At 45.4% G+C, this 21725-nt stretch overlaps 1 protein-coding gene across 3 annotated transcripts in view; it reads left to right on the forward strand.

Annotated features, from left to right (window-relative positions):
• ETV6 (ETS variant transcription factor 6) overlaps window positions 1–21725 on the forward strand; it is a 289205-nt gene that overhangs the window by 250916 nt on the left and 16564 nt on the right. For all 3 annotated transcript variants that reach the window (XM_070371102.1, XM_005890040.3, XM_070371103.1), the window contains one exon: window positions 14272–14817. In XM_070371102.1, the coding sequence (XP_070227203.1) occupies window positions 14272–14817 (546 nt within the window). The remainder of the gene's footprint in view (window positions 1–14271; window positions 14818–21725) is intronic.

Genomic DNA, 21725 nt, shown 5'->3' on the forward strand with positions numbered 1-21725 from the left:
TCCCTGGTGGCTCAGATGGTAAAGAATCTGCCTGCAGTGTGGGAGACCCAGGTTCGATCCCTGGGTTGGAAAGATCCTCTGGAGAAGGGAATGACTCCAGTATTCTTGCCTGGAGAATCCCATAGACAGAGGAGCGTGGTGGGCTACAGTTCATGGAGGTCGCAACAAGTCAGGCATGACTGAGGGACTAACATTTTCACTCTTACATAGCTATGGAAGGGCTGGGGAAGGCACTATTATATAAGTAAGATAACTATATAACTTTTCATCTGTACCCAGACACTTACGCCACTGAAATGGGACTCTAGACACATGGTCAGCTTAGAAATAATGTTCTAAAGAATGGGACCTGGCCATCAGGAAACCAGGTTCTAATCCTCTCTTCTGCTGTAACAGTCATAAGGGCTCAGTTTCTCATTTCTGTCACTCACCCCAGTTACAAGACAGGAAATTCAACCAAATGGTCTCAGATCTTAAGAACTCTCAAGTCCTAAGGACTGAGTCTCCCTGGGTGATACAAAGATGAATAAGACACGTTCTCTACCTTCAGAGTCATGAGCGACTAAAATCCAGAAAAACACAACAGTGTCCTGTCTGGTGATGCTCAGAAATGCTGAGCATCAATTCTCGTTTATCTCATCTTATCAAGAACTTTTGATAATATTACCCCTCTTAGTAGTCAGACCAAGAGTAGCGTCATTCACTTGTTTCATGATGAAAACCTCATTTTAAATAGATTGCTTTTCTTTGGTGGGTGACCCATTTTATCTGCATGAGATGAGTTAGGTGTAAGTTAGATAGCAATGTGGGGTATAGCTATGTGGGGTAAAGAACCTGCCTACCAGTGCAGGAGATGTGAGTTCAATCCCTGGGTTGGGAAGATCCCCTGGAGAAGGAAATGGCAACCCACTCCAATATTCTTGCCTGGAGAATCCTGTAGACAGAGGAGCCTGCCAGGCTACACTGTATGGGATCACAAGAGTGGGACACAACTGAGCGACTAAACAATAGCAGATAGCTATGCAGGCAGGAGGCTACATATTTCACCAAAACCAGGAGGCACAACGTCTTTAGAAATTTCAGACCCACAAATGGTCGTGATGATGGTTATTTAGTTGCTAAGTTGTGTCCAACTCTTGGGACATCGTGGACTGTAGCCCAAAAGGCTCCTCTGACCCTAGGATTTTCCAAGCAGGAATACTGGAGTGGGTTGCCATTTCCTTCTCCAAGGAATCTTCCCTACCCAGGGATCAAACCTGGCTCTCCTGCACTGCAGGCAGATTCTTTACCGACTAAGCTACCAGGGAAGCCCCTACAAATGCTTATAAAAATACATTTGTTTTGTTACAGTTATGATTAACTTTTGATACTTTGGGTTCTGAAAGCAGTGACTTTGGGCTCTGATGGAATATTTAAGGAGATAAGCTTTGTCCCAAAATATACACTGGATTGCCACTGGTCCTTTGGTATTAGAACTGCTTGAATGAGTGATTCCCTAAAAGCTCATTGAGTGATTAAAATATGCTTCTAATCCGGGCTGGTCTCTGAATGAGATCAGCTCTGCAAAGCCACCCATGTTGGACTGGATGTGCACAAGCTTCCAGGGAGGAAGAACAGGATCTATGTTTCTCAAATATGCCCATCTCACTACCTCTTTGGGGGACCCTCCTATAATGTCAGCCCTTCAGTCCCACCCTCTCCTGTGCTCCCATCTGAGAGACTGGGAGGTGATTTTTCATCACTTGAGTTTGAAACTGTTTGCACCTGCTGTGCCGTCACTGCTTTCTGCAGCCGTCAGCACGGTTCTAAGGTGAAAACTCTGCTCTGGGGCAGCTCCTTGCCACCAGGTTCTAAGGTGAAAACTCTGCTCTGGGGCAGCTCCTTGCCACCAGGTTCTAAGGTGAAAACTCTGCTCTGGGGCAGCTCCTTGCCACCAGGTTCTAAGGTGAAAACTCTGTTCTGGGGCAGCCCCTTGCCACCAGGTGAATGTGGAAACTGGAAGTGAGGACGGGAAATTTTAGGTGTCAATGTGCTGCCATTCTCAGTTCTCCTCCCAGCTAGCCCATGGTCATGGCCCAGATAATACAGAGAAATCATTTCTTTGTGTAGGGTGGGGAGAGTGACTTGTATTCTGGGATAGACCACAGAAATTTTATTTACATGTCTGTTTTACTGAGGGAAACATTATCCCACTTCCCTCCCCTCAACCTCACCCATCAAATCCAGCTGCCCAAAGACTGCTTTGGAGGAAGGAATTCTATAATTTTAATGAGATAATTAAAGGAGATGAGGTATATGAATCTACTTCATAATCCCAAAATAATAGTTAACATTTATTGGGTTCTTATTGTATGCCAGGTCCTTTTAAGCATGTAAGCTTTTCCATGTTTAAATCATTTAATCCTCACGACTACCCTATGAAGAGGGTAATATTATTTCCACTTTATAGATGAGACAGTCGAGGCTACCAGTGATAAAGTAGCCTGCCTCCAAATCACGTAGCTACCAAGTGGCAAAGCTCGACTTAACCCCAGGCCCGCTTGGCTCCAGCGCCTGTGTTCATTTCACAGCAATATCGATGAGCTGACCAGAATAATGTTTTTATTAGTTTTTTGTGTATTTGCAAGTACCCTGAAAATAGCACAAATGATTAAACAATGAGTAGAAAAATTATGGAGATTAGGATGCTAAAACAGATGCTCTGAATGGGGTACAAAAGACTGGCAGGTCCCAGCACTCCTGCTTATAATGTTCCTGTTTCACAATATAGATCTTCTCAGACTTAGGATGGGGGTGATAAATGCATGATAATAGCCTGATAAATGCATCTTTAAGCTGAAAATATCCTAAGGTGAAAATGCATTTACTACTCCTAGCTTGTCAAACAGCATGGCTTAGCCTAGCCTATCTTAAACGTGCTAGGAACACTTAGATTAGCCTGCAGTTGGGCAAAATCATCTAATGCAAAGTCTGTCTGATAATAAAGTGTTGAGACTTCCCTGGTGGTCCGGTGGTTAGGACTCGGTTCTTCCAATGCAGGGACCATGGGTTCAATCCCTGCTCAGGGAACTAAGATCACACATGCCATGCAGTGCAGCCAAAAGATTTAATGATGATGATAAAGTGTCGACTATCTCATGTAATTTATTGAACACTGTACTGCAAGTGAAAATCAGAATGGTCGTCTGGGTGCAGGGTGGCATCAGCTGTTTACCCTCGTGATCACGAGGCTGACTGAGAGCGGTTCTCACTGCCACCACCCAGCACCACAGGAGTATTCTCCTGTACATCACTAGCCCCGGAAAAAGACTGAAATTCAAAATTTTGAAGTGTCATTTCCACCTAAAGAGTATCACTGTCCCACCACTGTAAAGTCAAAAAATTGCTGAGTCAATCCGTCATATGTCTGGGACCATCTATACTTGAAGCTGTCATATGTAAACCAAAAACAGTCAGAGGTAACTTTTGAGACCCTAGTGTATGTCTTCAGTTAATGATGTTAAAACCTCATACTAAATTGGACTGAATTAACCCATTTGGATCATTGACTGCCCCAGGATAAATGGACTTAACAGGACAAAAATCTCCCATAGACAGACAGACAGGCAGACATAGATGTATCTATATATATATATATATTTTCCAATTCTTTTCCCTTATAGGTTATCACAAAATATTGATTACAGTTCCCTATGCTATTCCGATTCCAATTTTCTTAACCATTCCCTTTATTGCAACAACATGTACTTTGTGCAAACACCAGGTTTCTGCATCCAGACATAGGAAAGGCCTGTTCCCTGCCCACACCATTATCCTAGGACTTCCTCATGGGTTAACCAGGTGCCATCTATACCAGGACTTGTATGGGGAAATGCATTTAAAGTGCCAGCCTTAATCGAGAACACAGGCTGTTTTGAAAATAAGCGATGCCTACTCTTTGTGTACCTCACACATGATAGGTTCCCCACGAACCTTTGGAATCTTTCTATTAATCTGTCCGTCTCCTCTCACCCTCAGCTCTGACAGTCACCATTTTATGCTACCCTTTCATCCCTGTGACTGTGGAGTCCAGCAGAGGTAACAAGGTCCCACCAGGACTTAATGTTGTCCCCGGTGTCAGAGTACCCAAGCCCCAGTTTACACTTTCCTCTGCACTAAGCTTCATTCCTCTCTTCCTTACCCCGCTTTCCTCTCCAGGGCCACCTCTTCCTGCTTTGCCTCTTATGTGTCATAGCCCAGGGCAGCATGACCTTTCACCCTTGGCCCGGTCCCTGATGCAGAATGAGGTTGTGATGGGACCTCGCGGAGACCCTGGGTGGTGCACAGAACTGCTTTTCATCCATCTGTATCATCAGCCTCCTGCTGAGGGGGACCCATGCCCCTTCCCTGCCTCCTCTGTCCTCCAGGGGTGTGGAGGCTATACTTAATCCAGAGGCTAGCTTGCTATATTGAGCTAAATGTTTTAGGGTCCAGAGATCCTTAATACACAGGAATAATTCTCCCTAGGTAACCAGGAAGTGTTCAGGAGACTTCCTCTTCAGTTCAGTTCAGTCACGCAGTCGTGTCTGACTCTTTGCCACCCCATGGACCGCAGCACGCCAGGCCTCCCTGTCCATCACCAACTCCTAGAGTTTACTCAAACTCGTGTCCATTGAGTCAGTGATGCCATCCAACCATTTCATCCTCTGTCGTCCCCTTCTCCTCCTGCCTTCAACCTTTCCCAGCATCAGGGTCTTTTCCAATGAGTCAGCTCTTCCCATCAGGTGGCCAAAGTATTGGAGTTTCAGCTTCAACATCAGTCCCTTCTCTTACCTCTTGGGACATGCCACCTGATTTCTTTGAGATAAGGACTCAGAGGACTTCCCAGGTGACGCTAGTGGTAAAGAAACTGCCTGCCAATGCAGGAGAGATAAGAGACAAAGGTTCAGTCCCTGAGTTGGGAAAATCCCCAGGAGGAGGGCATGGCAATCCACTCCAGTGTTCTTACCTGGAGAATCCCATGAACAGAGGAGCCTGGTGGGCTACAGTCCATGGGGTCGCAAAGAGTTGGACATGACTGAAGCAACTTAGCAGGTGCTCACACAAGGGAGCTAGCGGGGGACTGGGTTCACCTCCAGAGAAGGAAGTCCTCTGATGACGTCATCTTGCTCTTTCCCCTCTGACCCTCGTGCTACCTTACCCCCTCCCTGTAAATGGCTCACAGTGTTTACCTCCAAATGGCCACTTGGCTCATCTGCAGCCTGATTGCTTGATTTCTCCATTCACTTCTCTTGTGGGGCTTTCTTGAGACTGAGGGAAACTCCTCTGCACCCCCTGCGAAGAGCAGAGCCAGTGTCCAGCCAGGAGCACAAAGCCTCCTCTGTGGCTGCTGTGGACTTGCCCACGCTGTCTGCACTGAACCGCCAACAGCGGTGGCCCTTTGGAGGCCATCTGCACACAGTGATGAAGATTAAGCCTCAGAGCCCTACACGTCCCCTGTTTTGTTTCTTTTTTAGTTTTTGGCTGCAACACAGAGCTTGTGTGATCTTAGTTCCCCGATGAGGGATCAAACCTGTGCCCTCAGCAGTGAGAGCACAGAGTCCTAACCACTGGACAGCCAGGGAATTCCCATGTTTAGTTTCTTTCAATCCCTTTCACCAAATGATTATAAAATTCTAGACACTTCCAGAGGATTTACTGTGTTTGACCTCGGACCTGTGTGAATCCTACACTCCAAGCGAGGGCAGTTTTCTTCTTGGGGCCTACAGGGGAATTCAGTGACCGCTGAATGTGACAGAGGAGTTGAGTGAAATGGGAACACTGAAATGGGCAGGCACAGAGTCGGTGGGAAGTCTTAGCTGAACGTCTTGGAAAGGCGATACCGGGCATAGTCTCTAGGGCTGCCACACGCTGGATGGCTTGAACAACAGAAGTGCATTGCCTCATAGTTCTAGAGGCCAGAAGTCCAAGAGCAAGGTCTCAGCAGGATGGGTCCCTTCTGAAGCTGGGGGGATATCTGTGCTATGTCTCTCCCAGCATCTGGTGGTTTGCCAGCAATTTTTGGAGATCCTTGGCTTATGGGTCTTGCGTGGCTTACCTCCTGTGTCTCTTGATTCTTCATTCAGCACCTGTAGGCTTTTGTTGCTGTTTTGCCATGTCTGCCTTCTCCATGAAACTATGATACCCTTGAGAGCCAGGACCACGTTTCCTTACTGTTCATATACTGTACATCTGAAAGACTACCACACATATGGTTGGCATCGCCGAAAGGTCTTTGCTGCAGTTCGTATCATAAGGACTGTGACAAAACATACCTCTCTGGTCGTGCAGCGTGTGCATGTCTGTGTCCAGCCTCCCCTATTCAGGGGGGCAGCAGTCATGTCAGAATAAGGGGCCCCCTACTCCAGTATGACCTTCTCTTACCTAAATATATCTGCAATGACCCTTTTCCCAAATAAGATCTCTTTCTGGAGTTCTAGGGGGTGGTGACTTCAACACATGAATTTGGGGGTGGGGAGCACAAATCAACTCATAACAGAAGTGACAGAGCCTGACTATATGTATGAAATCTATTTTCAATTCCATCTCAAGACCTAGAGTCTTTAATTTTTGTGTAGGTCTTTATATCACACATGGTTTCTGCTACTCTTTTACAAAACAGCTGGGAAATGGTGTTTTCAGTGAGAAAAAAATCTGGATCCCAGTGTACTGAGGATGATGAGTGAGAGTTACCTGCTGGGCCTGTTGATTTGTATCTCCCTGACCAATGGCTCTTATCATCATCCATAGCCTTAGGGATAACACAACAGGGAGATGTGATCCTGGTGCAGGAGACATAACTTGACCTTAGCCTCTTCTCTACCCTGGAAATTTCCTAGTCAAAAACCAAGAGTTTAACCAAAGGCAGTTTTGCTTTGTTTTTAAGGTCTACTAGTTATTTATTGGAGAAGGCAATGGCACCCCACTCCATTACTCTTGCCTAGAAAATCCCATGGATGGAGGAGCCCAGTAGGCTGCAGTCCATGGGGTCGAGAAGAGTCGGACACGACTGAGTGACTTCACTTTCACTTTTCACTTTCATGCATTGGAGAAGGAAATGGCAACCCACTCCAGTGTTCTTGCCTGGAGAATCCTAGGGACGGGGGAGCCTGGTGGGCTGCCGTCTATGGGGTTGCACAGAGTCGGACACGACTGAAGCGACTTAGCAGCAGCAGCAGCAGCAGTTATTCATTACATAATGTGAATAAGTGGAAAGTGTTAGTCACTCAGTCACATCGGACTCTTTGGGACTGCATGGACTGTCCATGCAGTTCTCCAGGCAAGAATACCGGAGTGGGTAGGCATTTCCTTCTCCAGAGGATCTTCTCCACCCAGGGATCAAACCTGGGTCTCCTGCATCGCAGGCAGATTCTTTACCATCTGAGCCACCAAGGAAGCCCAGTGTGATTAAATGGGGTTGAATTTTGATGAATTTTAAGTAGAGAAACTTTACTAATAAATAAAAGGAAAAAGGATGAGAAAAGAAATCAGACTTCTTTTTGTGACCATCACATTTAAGGTCCTACCTTACTGGGGGCTTTTTGGTAGTGGGAAGAAGGGGTTATTTGTGTCTAGAAGAGGTCTACAAGGAGAAAAGTTTGGGGTCAGAAAGTACTTTCCACCAGAAGGAGGTCCCCTACCAGTCCCAGCTACATTCCCTGCCCCACCGCACCCCACCCCCTTTCTAAATCCCAAGTGACAAATTGTATGTGACCTTTCCTCTCTCTTCCTTGTACGTTTCCCTACTGTATCAAGACCTTCAGACCAAGGGCAATGTGGATAATTTCCCAGTTTTCCAGCTGGGCAGTTCACCAAGAACAAACCCAGACATCAAGGCCAGACCAAAAAAACATCTTCTTGTTTTAGACAGAAGACTCCTACATCTAGGGGATTTAATGCACCCACTGTCCGCTGAGTGCATTTCCTGTGTCCGGAGCTTCTCTGCCTGGCGGCTCTGGTCTCATAAGTTTCCATACCCTGCTGCCAACTTATAATAACAGAGGCAGCAGGGTAGCAACATCAGAGCCCTCTCCATACGTGGGCGCGTGCTTTTTGCAAACTGAAACAAAGCTTGGAAGGGCTCATTGCAGACCTTTCAGCCTTGACAGTGCTTGTACCCAGACCACCAGGAGCCTGGAATTAAATACCCTCTGTTCCAGTTCTCCACAGTTAATGTTATCAACTTCATCAAGTACTTCCTCTTTCAGTGGTGTCTGCAGAGAAATAAATAAATCAAGCCCATCCAAGTCCTGTTTCTGCCCAGATCCTGAGTCAAAAGTAACATCAGAGTTGGATAAGCCAGAGCACTGTCTCCCTCCCTCATTGTTCCCAAAATCTGGGCAGGAACAGAGAGTGAAATCTCTCCAGGACATTACATCAGTTCCTCTTTTACCCTTGGCATGAAAAGTTCTTCCTCTCATAGTCCTCCCAGACTTCCTAAGGCTTGCCCCAAGTGCACACCCATCCACTGAGCCTTGACGCCTGGGACATCAAAGAAAACCTGCAGGTAACCAGGCTGCTGGCCAAAGCCTGTGTCCATTTTGAAATTTGTAAGACAGGAAATGGATTCAGGAAATAGGATTTCTCGGTACATGGTCTTCATCATCCTTAAGTATTTTTAAACCTTAATAAGCTTTTAAGGAAAGGGAGACATTCTATAAATGGCATTTAGAATAAAATATATGAAACTTCAAAATGTAACTGTCTTAAATATTGCTTACAGTGATGATATTCTGTGACGTGGACAAAAGAGAAATTCATTTTTGTGGATGCAGAATTGAGATCTATATTAGCTATGAAAAGAAAAATTTGCCTCATTCCCAGATGATTGCAGGTCATTTCTGTCATACTAATAATTTCAGCCATTAAAGTTAACTCCCTGGGCTAATCAGTGTCCTGTAAGCTTTTGTCTGCACTGAGATTAAAGTGAGGAAGTTAGGACTTGTCATCCCAGCCTGTACCCTTGCAAGGTTGATTAAGCACTTTAATTCCTTTGTAAAATCATAACCACTGAGCCATCATATCACCTGAAAACTAATAGTTCCTCAGTATCATCAGCTATTTTCTTAATGTCACATTTTTCCAGCTATTGCATAAATGTTTTTACAGTTGGTTTGAATCACAATCTAAGCAAGGATCTGTTTGTTCATTGCAAACAGTTGACGTGTTTCTTGAGTCTCTTTCAATCTATAGGTCTCCAGCCATATCTTTTCTAATATTTTGTTTTTTATTATCTATTTATTTGGCAGCACTGGGTCTTAGCTGAGGCATGCACACTCTTTGGTTGCAGCATGTGGGGTCTAGTTCCCTGACCAGGGATCAAATTCAGGCCCCCTGCCTTGGGAGCAGAGAGTCTTAGCTACTGCACCACCAGGGAAGTCTGTCCTTATTTTTCTTGTGCACACGCTTGCACACTGTCTTTCTAGGTGTTTAAAAAAGAAGTGAGCCATAGTTAGTATAACTTTCCCCCTGTGTATTTTCTCTCTGGTTGCTTTCAAAATTTTCTGTTTATTTTTGGTTTTCAGCAGTTTGTGTGCCTGGATGTGGCTTTCTTTGTATTTATCCTATTTGGAATTTGCTGAGCTTCTTGGATCTTTAAGTTTGTCTATTGCTGCTGCTGTTAACAAATTGAGGACAGTTTGGCCATTATTTCTTCTTCTTCTTTTTTTTTTTTTTTTTGCCTCATTCTTTGTTTTTCCTTGTTTGACAATGTTACAGTGACTGTGCAGGAAAATCATCTCATTTTCTTAGATGAGCACATAAGTATTTAGGGTAGGATATCAGAATTTCTGGGGCTTCCCTGGTGGCTCAGTGGTAAAGAATCTGCCTGCCAATGCAGGAGATGTGGGTTCAATCCCTGGGTAGGGAAGATCCCCTGGAGAAAGAAATGGCAATCTACTCCAGTGTTCTTGCCTAGGAAATCCCATGGACAGAGGAGCCTGGCAGGCTACAGTCCATAGAGTCACAAGACTCAAACACAACTTAGCAACTAAACCACCACCATCAGAATCTCTAATTTGCTTTAAAATAATACAGTTTTTAAGAATGTGTTCAGTTCGGTTCAGTCGTGTCCAACTCCTTGCAACCCCATGAATCGCAGCACGCCAGGCCTCCCTGTCCAATGTGTTGGTGGGAGGTAAAAACCCTCCTCCATTAAAAAAAAAAAAAATTCTCACTTTCTTGAACTCCAATTACATCTCTTTTAGACCATTTCATACTGTTCCCACAGGTCTCTGAAGATCTATTTCTTTGTCTTTAATCTTTATTGATCTGTTTTCATATTTGCTAACCCATCTCCCATCTGCTAAGTCTGTCCAGTCCAGTATTTCAAGTACTGTATTTTTCAGTTCAAAAACCTTTTTTGAGAGTTTCCTTTTCTCTTCTGATGATCTTCATCTGTTATCAGTCATTACCACCATCATCTTTAAGTACTTGAACTTATTTATAATAGCTACTTTAAAGTTCTTATTTGCTCCTTCCAGTATCTAGATTATCTGAGTCTATTTCTATTGCCTGCCTTCCCTCTTGAATATGGGTCATATTTTTATGTTTCTTTACATGTCTAGGAAATCTTTAGTGGATACTTAATATTAGTTATAGAGACTCTGGATTATGTTATATTCCCCTGAAGAGTGTTGATTTTTCTGCTAGCAGGCAGTTAAATAACTGGCTGATCACTTTGGTTTTGTGGAGGCTAGATTTTATAATTGGCTAGGGAACATCTACTTCAGTTTTACCTTAAGTCCTCAGGCAGATCCCTTTTTCCTAGAGCACTAGTCCTTACTCCAAAGGTATGACCATTCTGGGGTAATAAATAGCCTGAGGTGTTTTCAGAGTCTTCCTTGATAGATCTCCAACTCTGAACTCTACCTCTAGTACTGTGACCAGCAGCTGAAATTTCTGCTCATGTCTTTAAACCATACAGCCGTTCCCTTTCATTGAGCTCCTTGGAGTTTCCCCTGCACATTGCTGTTCGGGAGCACATGTTAAGGATTTGGGAGAATTTTATGTGCCCGTTAGTGGCTACTCCTTCTGAGGCTCCCTTCTTTATGGAAATTTTCTCACTCAGGTTGTTTTTTTTTTTTTTCCCCCTTCTGGTAGATTCATACTCTACTCCCTGGCATCTCAAGCAACTTTCTGTTCTTTTTCTAGCTGCCCCAGACTACATGGACTGGGGAGGTCACTCTGGGTGAAAAAGTGAGTCACTGAGTCACGTCCGATTCTTTTCAACCCATAAGACTGTAGCCCACCAGGCTCCTCTGTCCATGGAATTCTCCAGGCCAGAATACTGCTGAGTGGGTAGCTATTCCCTTCTCCAGGGGATCTTCCCAACCCAGGCATCAAACCCAGTTCTCCCACATTGCAGGTAGATTCTTTACTGTCTGGGTGAAAGCTGTATAAATCTGGATCTCACTCTGGACAGTTCCTTTCTTGCAAGACTAAAATCCCCTCAATAACTTTTTTTTTTGGCCACACCTCAAAGCATGTGGGATCTTAGTTCCCTGACCAGGGATTGAATCCATACCCCCTGCATTGGAAGCACTGAGTCTTAACCACTGAACCACCAAGGAAGTCTCTCAATAACTTTTATAAATACATTTTATCCAGACACACAGGAAAGTTAGTCTGCTACAAGTCACTCTGCCATTATTGAAACTGGAATCCTCTTTATGAGGAGAAAAATGATAGCATACCGTAGTACTTCACCGTACTTTACTTATCTAACCATAGAGCCTGGAGACTGGTCCTTAGCACAACATCAAGGTACTCCTCATTCCATTTTATAGCTGTGTATCCTTCATCATTTAGAGAGAGACTCTCATTTGTTAAATCAGTCTTCTATTGGTAGCTATTCCAATGATTGTGTGGACCCTTAACCATGTCCAACTCTTTGTGACTTTATGGACTGTAGCCTGCCAGGCTTCTCTGCCCATGGGATTCTCCAGGGAAAAATATTGGAGTGGGTTGCCATTTCTTCCTCCAAGGGATCTTCCTGACCCAGGGATCAAACCTGTATTTCTGGCATCTCCTGCGTTGCAGGCTGAACCACCACTGAACCACCTGGGAAGCCAGTCCAGTGATTAAGCACTTTCATAGCAGCATGTTATATAGTGATTACAAAGTAAGCCCTTTGCCTTCAGGCAGACGATCATGAACAATATTCCTTTTGTTCACCATCTCATATGATTGGTGAGATCTAGTGGAGTCCCCATTTTCCTGTTATCCCTGTGTTAAGAAACCATCACCTTTGACTCTTGTGTGCTAACCCTATCAGATTCCCAGATCCCCTTTATATGTTCTTCATATAGATACTAACGTCATGGTGAAAGGAGATGACTTTGTCTTGCTTTACTTAGAACCATGGACAAGTCTTTGACCAGAACAAGGACCTGCAGGTATATGCATGCTTTTGGTGAAACAGCTCTGGGAATAGATGTGGCCAGAGAAACCTCACTGAGATGAGTGGGGGACTCTGGAGAAAGCTCCGTGTCTGTAGGCAGATGTCTGCACTTCTGACCCTGTTAAGAACAGGGCCTCCTAAAGCCACGTGTTTTCTGGTCCCTCCCTCATCCCAGCCCATGGAGCTACTTCTGCCACTGAGCTGTATACACTCCTGATGTTGTCTTTGCTCAAACGTCTCCAGCTGGAGAGTTCGGTGGGATAGGGTGGAGTCATCTATCATCAGGGGTCCACTCTTCCTCCTGTACTCTACCTGTCTGACCATTTGTAGGGACTGTGCATTCAGAAACAACATGCTCCTAGATGTTCTTTAAAGTGCAAGACTGTCATTCTGTAAATCAGGCCCACTGTGCCTGCTCAGAGCAGGGTTTAATATGACCCCCTCCCACCCCCCGCTGCCCCCCGCTGCCCCCAGTTTCTACATAGCAGAGAGGTAGACGCTGTAATGGACATATAAGGCTATAGAATCTGACTGGAGTCTGTCTGGCTGGGTGATCTTGGGCAAATTGCTTAACTTTTTATTTAAGAATATTTGTTTATTTGACTGTGTCAGTCTTAGTTGGGGCACACAAGATCTTCATTGCATCATGTGGGATCTTTTGCCGTGCGTGCTCGGGCTCTCAACTTGTGGTCCATGGGCTGTAGACCGTGCGGGCTTAGTTGCCTGGTGATACGCGGAATCACAGTTCCCTGACAGGGATCAAATCCTTCTCCCCTTCATTGCAAGGCAGATTCTTTTTTTTTTTTTTTAATTTTATTTAATTTTTAAACTTTACAATATTGTATTAGTTTTGCCAAATATCAAAATGAATCCACCACAGGTATACATGTGTTCCCCATCCTGAACCCTCCTCCCTCCTCCCTCCCCATACCATCCCTCTGGGTCGTCCCAGTGCACTAGCCCCAAGCATCCAGTATCGTGCATCGAACCTGGACTGGCATCTCGTTTCATACATGATATTTTACATGTTTCAATGCGCAAGGCAGATTCTTAACCACTGGACTACCAGGGAAGTCCCTGCTCAACTTCTTTATGCCCCCATTTTTCTCTCCTGTTATAAACAGGAGTAACGGTAGCATCCTCTACTTGTGTGAAAGTATTAGTGGCTTCAATTGTGTCCGATGCGTGGTGACTCCATGAACTGTAGTCCCCCAGGCTCTTCTAACCATGGAATTCTCCAGGAAAGAATACTGGAGTGGGTTGCCATTCCCTTCTGTAGGGGATCTTCCTGATCCAGGGGTCAAACCTGGGGTCTCTTGCATTGCAGGCAGATTCTTTACCATCTGAGTCACCAGGGTGTGTTGTAAATTTTAAACAATATAATCCAATCCATAGAATATACAGTAATTGCTTTATTATTTTCATCATCTTTATCATTAATAGCAACAACTCCTGGAAGCAGAGAATATGTAAATTGGGTTATGAAAATGTAAGTCGGTGAAAGACTCTCTCTCGAGACCCTCAAGGGCCCTGAAAAACCACACTAAAGAGTCAAGTAACAAAAAGATAAATGAATAAAGAATGAGTGTGTGGCTTCCTTGTGTTTATAAGCGACGAATGGGTGATAAATGGAATACTTGTAGACATTCTTAGCTTCTCCAGGGGCAGGAAAAGAATTTCAAGTATGTGCAATTTAATGTTTTTTTAAGCGGGGAAGAAGACCCCACATCTGGGGGAAAAGGGTCTTCCTACACCCGCGCGTGCTCCATGCTTGTCACCTTTAGGACTGCTGTGGGGTTCCCTCCCCTGAGCATCCATCAGGGTCTCTGACTGTCCTTCCCTCTTCCCCACAGATAACGGTGTCCAGAGGACCTCAAGGCCGTCGGCCGAGAACGTACACCAGAACCCTCCCACCATTGAACTGTTGCACCGTTCCAGGTCGCCCATCACAACAAACCACCGGCCTTCTCCCGACCCCGAGCAGCGGCCCCTCCGGTCCCCCCTGGACAACATGATCCGCCGCCTCTCCCCAGCCGAGAGGGCCCAGGGACCGAGGCTCCACCAGGAGAACAACCACCAGGAGCCCTACCCGCTGTCAGTGTCTCCCATGGAGAACAACCACTGCCCACCGTCATCCGAGCCCCACCCGAGGCCCTCCAGCCCCCGGCAGGAGGGCACACGGGTCATCCAGCTGATGCCCAGCCCAATCATGCACCCTCTGATCCTGAACCCCCGACACTCCGTGGATTTCAAGCAGCCGCGGCTCTCCGAGGACGGGCTGCACCGGGAAGGGAAGCCCATCAACCTCTCGCATCGGGAGGACCTGGCCTACATGAACCACATCATGGTCTCCGTCTCACCGCCCGAGGAGCACGCCGTGCCCATCGGGAGGATAGCAGGTGGGTGAGCCCCCCGCCCTCCCAGGAGCCCCCACGCCGTCCCAATTAGGTGCCCTCCAGAGGCTCTGGGAGGCCAGGGGGAGGGAGGCTTTGCCAGCAGGAGACGAAATTCCCTAAGTGGGCTAGTTAATGAGGCGCTGGGCTGCCGGAGTTAATGAGCCTCAGAAATGTGAAGAAACAAATGTCCTCCGACCAGCTTACAAGGGGAGTCACGTTACGACTGTGGCTAAGCAAAAACATTTAAAATCAAAGGTTTATGAGCATGTTAATGGCTCTGTCCCGGAGTTTCCAGTGGCTAATTAATGAGCAGGCACAGCACAGAGGACCTCTGTCTCAGATTCGGGCCTGGATTTCCATCCTCTGGGCAGTAACTCCATGTAGCCTTCACCTTGGGAAGAGGCAGGAGAGAAAAGTAGGATTAGGGTGTTGTTCGGTCATTTGGACAGAGGAAGCCACGCCCGAATTCTTTTCCTTTGATGATGACAAGCCCAAATTTGTTTCCCTAAGATGAGAAACCAGTGAAAAAAATCACCATGTGGTATTTCGGCTCATGTGCCCATAATTTACATGAAGTCATTCTCCAGAAGCTTTTATAATCCTCTCACCTCTTGGCAAAGTTAGGGCTTTTCCTAGAGCTTCTCTCTGGTCACGAGACACTTTTTGAGCACCTACTGTGTGCAGATAAACTCATTAGGACATAGAGGACACAGAGCTGATTAAACACAATTACTTCCTCGGGGATTTAAAATTTACTCTAAGAGACAGGTGTGAAAACCACTAAGGTATAAGACAGAAGGAGATAAGCCCTCTGCCCCATTCAGTCAAAGCACAAGTATTTATTGAGTACCTATTGTGTGGTGTGGATGCAATGCAGAGAGAAAGGTTTTTAATATTTTACTTATTTGACTGCGCTGGATCTTAGTTGTGGAATGCAAACTCGTAGTTGTGGCATGTGGGATCTGGTTCCCCCACCAAGGATGGAACCCAGGCCCCTTGCATTGGGAGTGTGGAATCTTAGCCACTGGACCACCAGAAAAGTCCCAATAAGGAGCATTTTGACTGGAGGAATTGAGGAAGGAAGATAGCTCCAAGTTGAAAGTGGTTATGGGTCCAGTAACGGGAGGACCGGCTAACCTGGTGGCTCAGTGGTAAAGAATCTGCCTGACAGTGCTGGAGACACAGGAGACATGGGTTTGATCCCTAGGTCAGGAAGATTCCCCTGGAGGAGAAAATGGCAACCCACTCCAGTATTTTTGCATGGGAAATCCCATGGATAGAGGAGCCTGGCGGGCTACAGTCCAGGGGGTCGCAAAGAGTCAGACACAGCTTAGCAACTAAAGAACAGTGCAAGAGAGACATGGAGGCAGGAGAGAGGTCAGACTGTTCAGGGAAACGTGAGGCATTCTCCTGCCTCCTTGACCTGATGCTGTAGGACTGAGATCCAGCTGAACCACAGGAGGAAGCAGGGCTCACAACATCATGATAACACAGGTCCTAAGGCTACTTTACCTCTGTCTTGACTCGCTGTCTCTTTTTTATTGGAGTCATTTGTTTCTAAATTTTTCTCTGGCCCCAAGGGCACCTCTGGTATCACCTCAGTTTTACCCCTATAAATAAGTTACATCAAGAATGTTGAATCAAGAAAACAAAGAGCTATGACTTACATGTTTCAAAAAGGAAAAAAAAAAGCTATGAAAAGTGAAATGGTCTATGCTTGGAATGTGATTCAAAAGCATCCCACAGGGCTGGAAGAGAGGAATGCATAGTTGTGGTGGTTCATTTGCTAAGTCATGTCCAACTCTGCAATCCCATGGACCGTAGCCCACCAGGCTCCTCTGTCTATGGGATTTCCCAGGCAGGAATACTGGAGTGGGTTGCCATTTCCTTCTGTGGGTAAAATAAGGTTAGTTATGACCCAAGGGCTATATGGCTGGGTATTGGATGCACAGAGATTTACATTAGTGTTCTGTCTACCTTTACATAAAGTTTTTTTAATGATGGAGAAAGAAAAAAAAAAAAAAAACTGTGAAAAGAAAGAACAGGGGTTAATGTAGCTTTGCTTATTCTGCAAAGCATGTGCGTTTCCCATATAGTTGGAGGAAGAGGATGGGGTCAGTGTATTCCTGTGAATAATATAAATGACCTGCTTTGAGCTTTCCAGGCATCCCCTTCTTGTCTGTATCTGCCGTGTTTGTCTTTTTTTCTTGCATGGTCTGTACTGCAGTTCTGAACATTCTGAGGGTACTTGCTACTTGTTTCAGGACTGCTCTGCAAAAGGAGCTAGTCATTGCTGAATTCATTTTGTATGGAAGGGATCATTTACGGGGGAAACGATGGAGGAAACTGAGCGCAGAGAAGTGGAGGCCACGTAGTGGCTGGACGATGTGGCTGCAGGACAGCCCTTGCTAGCACCATCCCCCCAACTTCCTAATCACATTTGTCTTGTCACCTCCTCTGTAATGCTGTCTTCGCCACAGACTTCTTAGGAATCCAAGATAAGACCCATGTGTCAAGTTAAATTGTTTCGACTTAGAGCTGTTTTTCCCTTGTTTAGTAGGTCTAGAAATTTTTTAATATGGCTGTCTTAAAAATCGTTCTACTCTGTTGGTATATTCCCAGATTTCATAATCTCCATATGTCCGTGTTCAGTAATATGACCAAATGCAGGATTAGCTAATATAATCAAAAGGCAGTGTTTCTGAAGGGTGAAACAAGAGGGAAATCTATGGTCTAATATTTACTCTTAATCCTGTGACCCTCTGAATAGAACCCATCATAATTCCAGGCTCCTTTGTTTCATTTGGGAGCTCCCTGTCTCTCCACCCCATTTTGGTATCTTCTTGGACAGCTCACATCCTTGTGGAATTTATTCTTTTATTGGCAGTTGAATTCATTGGGTGATTCTTATGTACAATGTAAAGTCCTTTCATTACTGAACAGTCATAAAAGCCCTTCAGATCTCTATAAAGCAGCTTTTAGGTGAGAAAACTTAGCTCCTTATGCTTTTTTTTTATATTTATTTATTTTGAGAAGATAATTACAATATTGTGATGGTTTTTGCCGTACATCAACATGAATTGGCCACAGGTATACATATGTCCCCTCCATCCTGACCCCCCACCCCATCCCTCTGGGTTGTCCCAGAGCACCAGCTTTGAGTGCCCTGCTTCATGCATCGGACTTGCACTGGCCATCTGAGCTGAGAGGGCACCAAACCTGCTGCTGTGTCCCACTGACAGAGACTGTAGCTGGAGAATATGGGTAAGAACAGTACTTGTGACTGTGGATGAAAAGGTAAGGTCTTGTCCACTCAGACAGTCCTGGGGATATGCCTTTGGACACCTTCCGTGTTTATGGTGCTGCTCTGCATTCATAGGGGTTGGGTGTTCAAGGAGATTGTAAGACACGATCTTTGTTGCGAAAGAGCTGAAGACAATTGACTAAAACTGCAGCTCATGGTACCTTCCAGGGACTCCCATTAAATGCTGTAAGAGGTCAGAGCAGGGGTGTCAGGAGGCCTTCACGGGGGAGCTGGCTTTTGGCTGGGCTTAGATGAATGCTTAGAATATGAACAAGTAGAGATTAGAGGGAAAAGAGGTCATTCCAGATGGAGAAAACTCCAAAGCAAGATAAGCCCCAGTATATTTGTTCTAGGTTTCACATAGAAATGTAAACTCCAGAATCCAGGTTTGTTAAAAACTGAATTTTTCAGTTCAGTTTTCTCATGTTTTAATCTCTCCAAAATAGGGACGCATCATACACTTAAGAGATTACATGCAAGTTGTGATGGTTTGCTTAGGTATTTACCTGGTGGAAAAACTAAAATATTCAGTAAATATTCATCTAGGAGGTAGTTGACAGTTTAAATACAAACCACAAATTACATCAATTGAAATAGAACATGTAGCTTATTTTGAAAGGTGTTTATTTTTCAAAGAATAAGAAGGATGTTACTGAGTTTAACAAGTTGGAATGGCTGGCATTTGTGGGATAGAATGAGAAGATTCCTGGATTCTGTTTAATTTATTTTTAATTAGGGGATAATTGCTTTACAGTGCTGCTTTGGTTTCTGCCATACAATAATGTGAATCAGCTATAAGTACACATGTATCTCTCCCTCCTGGGTTGTTTTTTTTTTTTTAAACTGAAGAGCCAGTGGTGTGTGCGATGCTGAGCAAGTTGCTTCTTTCTGTGCTATTTTCTATTATCTTCAGGAAAGGATTACTTGGGGGAGGTGAGAGCATCTGTCCACCTTTCTAGCATTTTCTTAGCCCACCAAAGTTTTACTGGCCTGCGTCTCACTGATGTGTTTCAGAGCCAAAGACTGGTACTGGCCGTGAGCGCCATGAATTGAGGAAGGGTAACAAGGGTAATGTTGTGTTTTCAGTGTAATATTGGAAACCACTCTTACAACTCATTGACTTCAAAGCTAGAAGCATCTTTTACAGATGGAGAAACTGAGCTGCGGGCACGTCAAGCATTCAGCCTCGAGCTTCATCCAGGGTTCTTTCCAGCGCGTTTGTTTCCTTAGGCCCAGGGACTGGAAACGCTGGCCTATGGGCCAAGTCAGCCACCGCCTGTTTTTGTAAGTCAAGTTTCATTGGCACACGGCCACAGCCATTCACTTAGTATTGTCTGTGGCTGCTTTGGCGGGGTTGAGGAGGTACAGCTGACACAGAACGGCCCGCAAAGCCTGAAATATTATATTTACTGATGGACCTTTTACAGAAAGAGTCCGCCACTCCCTGTTCTGCTGCACTGTCTGCTTTGAAATCATAGGTATAACGGAGGATTCAGGGGGTAGAAAATGCCGTCGTTGCTCTCCAGGAATTACACCTCAAAGAATGAGGCATGCCCGAGACATGTGGAGGGAACAATGGCAAGCAATGTAAGGAGGGAGATAAGTCCTGATGGCGGGCTGATTGCTGAGCCGCCCAGAGTACTTACAATAACATCATTAACATAAAATATAGCTGAAGAACAGAAAGGGTCAGGCTGCCTACTTGAACTGTGTGGTTCAGATCATTCACTCATTCCAAAATTCTCCCGTCTCTCTCTGTGCCAGGCATTTTGCTCGGTGATAGGGTGAAGCTTCTCTAAATGCCAAATGTTGTGTCTTCACTGGCAGAAGGCAGTGTGCTTCTTACTTTATGCCATCAGACAAGCTAAGCGCCCCGCTTTGGTTTTAACCATAGACACCTCAGTTTTAAAAGAAAAAAATTGAAGTCATTTTGGCTTTCTTAAACTTCTACAATTCCACTAAAACCTGAGTTACCAGACTTCCTGTCTGCTTATCCCTTCCTTGGCCTTAATCCAAAAAGTCAGCTAAGGAAGCGAGATTCATTGGCAATGTGGTGATAATCCATTCAAAGTCATTCATCTGTTCCACAAAATTGGGGGCTGTAGAAGCCTGTACAGAGTTGGTTGTTCAAAGCCCATGGGCCATGCAAATAGAGAACATCTTGTCTTATGCTTACCTCACAAGTTTTGCTGCTGTTGTTCAGTTGTGTCTGACTCTTTGCAACCCCATGGACTGTAGCACACCAGACTTCCCTGTTCTTCACTATCTCCCTGAGTTTGCTCAGACACATGTTCATTGAGTCAGTGATGACATCTCTCGCTTTTTTCTGCAAACGTGAGCTTCTTCATGGTTTATGAGGATCTCACTGGTGAGTTGATTCTACTGCAGATAAAACAGAATTCTCCCCCACGCCACCCCCAGGCCCTGTGCACTTCACTTCCAACCCTCTGATAATGCTGGCCTGGCAATCTGAGATCCTCAAAGGATCTGAGAATATATGTATTCTCTCTCAAGGTTGTATTTTTAACAGAAACAAAAGGTTTCTCATCAAGGAGACATCGAATCTCCCATATTGTTTGCCTGTCACAGAGCACCGTCCTCTTTTGATCTGGCTTTATTGGCTGGATGAGCTCTGTGAGCACAGACGTTCACAGCTCTGGAGCCTCTAATCATGTGATCAGACATCAGATAAGCCCAAGACTCCAGGGACAGCACCTGGGGGCTCATCCTCACAACTCACATGGACTTGTATTGCTTCAGGAGCAGCCCTGAAGAGAGAAAGACCTCCTAAAAGGCCAGTCTTAATGGATTGTATCAAAGTGCTGAGGGCAGCCCTTGTGGTAAGGTGTGGCAGTATGCACACACACAGTTGTAGACACTGTATTTGGAAAAAAGGACAGGGTCGTGGGATATCTCCGTAAGCCAAGGGGCCTCGGGGATTTATTACCGGCTGGGAGAGCCATGTCCTCCCACACCGTCTCAGGCAGGTGACCCTCTGCTGACCCAGAGCCCTCTCTGGCGCCCGGCCCGGGGCCTTCATCCACGGCTGCTTCATATATGCTGCTCCTGGGGAAGAGCATATAGCCTCTGGAATCAACACGATTAGAATGTAGCCTTTGACTCCCAGGCTGAGGTACTTAAGATTGCTGAAGCCCAGTTGCCTTATCCATAAAAATGCAGATATTAATACCCATTTCTGGGCACTTTTGAGCACTAAAGAAACACTATGCAAATATTAGCACAAACAGGTTAATTTCTACGAGTTAGTGTCCCTGCTCTGCTCAAGGGTTGAACAAGGGGATGGCAATGGATATGGCCAGCACCACTGCCCGCCAGAGTGGGTGTGGGGGCCTTGACCCAAACAAAGCCTTGTGTCTGAACGTTTGTTCCAAGTGGCCTCTGACGTGCAGACCTTCAAAGAACCCTAGGTTCCTTGGAGACTGACTTCTTCCCTCCTGCTCACCTCCCCCGAGGCTTTGCCCACTGTATTTTGAGGAGACCCTTGGAGACTCTGGCAGACTCCACCCCAACAGGAGTCTCCCAAGTGTCCTGGCTTCACACACTCTATCTGAGTCACTGCACTTTCTTTTCATTGGGACCTCTAAGA

Source organism: Bos mutus, chromosome 5 (genome assembly GCF_027580195.1).
Source record: "Bos mutus isolate GX-2022 chromosome 5, NWIPB_WYAK_1.1, whole genome shotgun sequence".
NCBI classification, from domain to species: Eukaryota; Metazoa; Chordata; class Mammalia; order Artiodactyla; family Bovidae; genus Bos; species Bos mutus.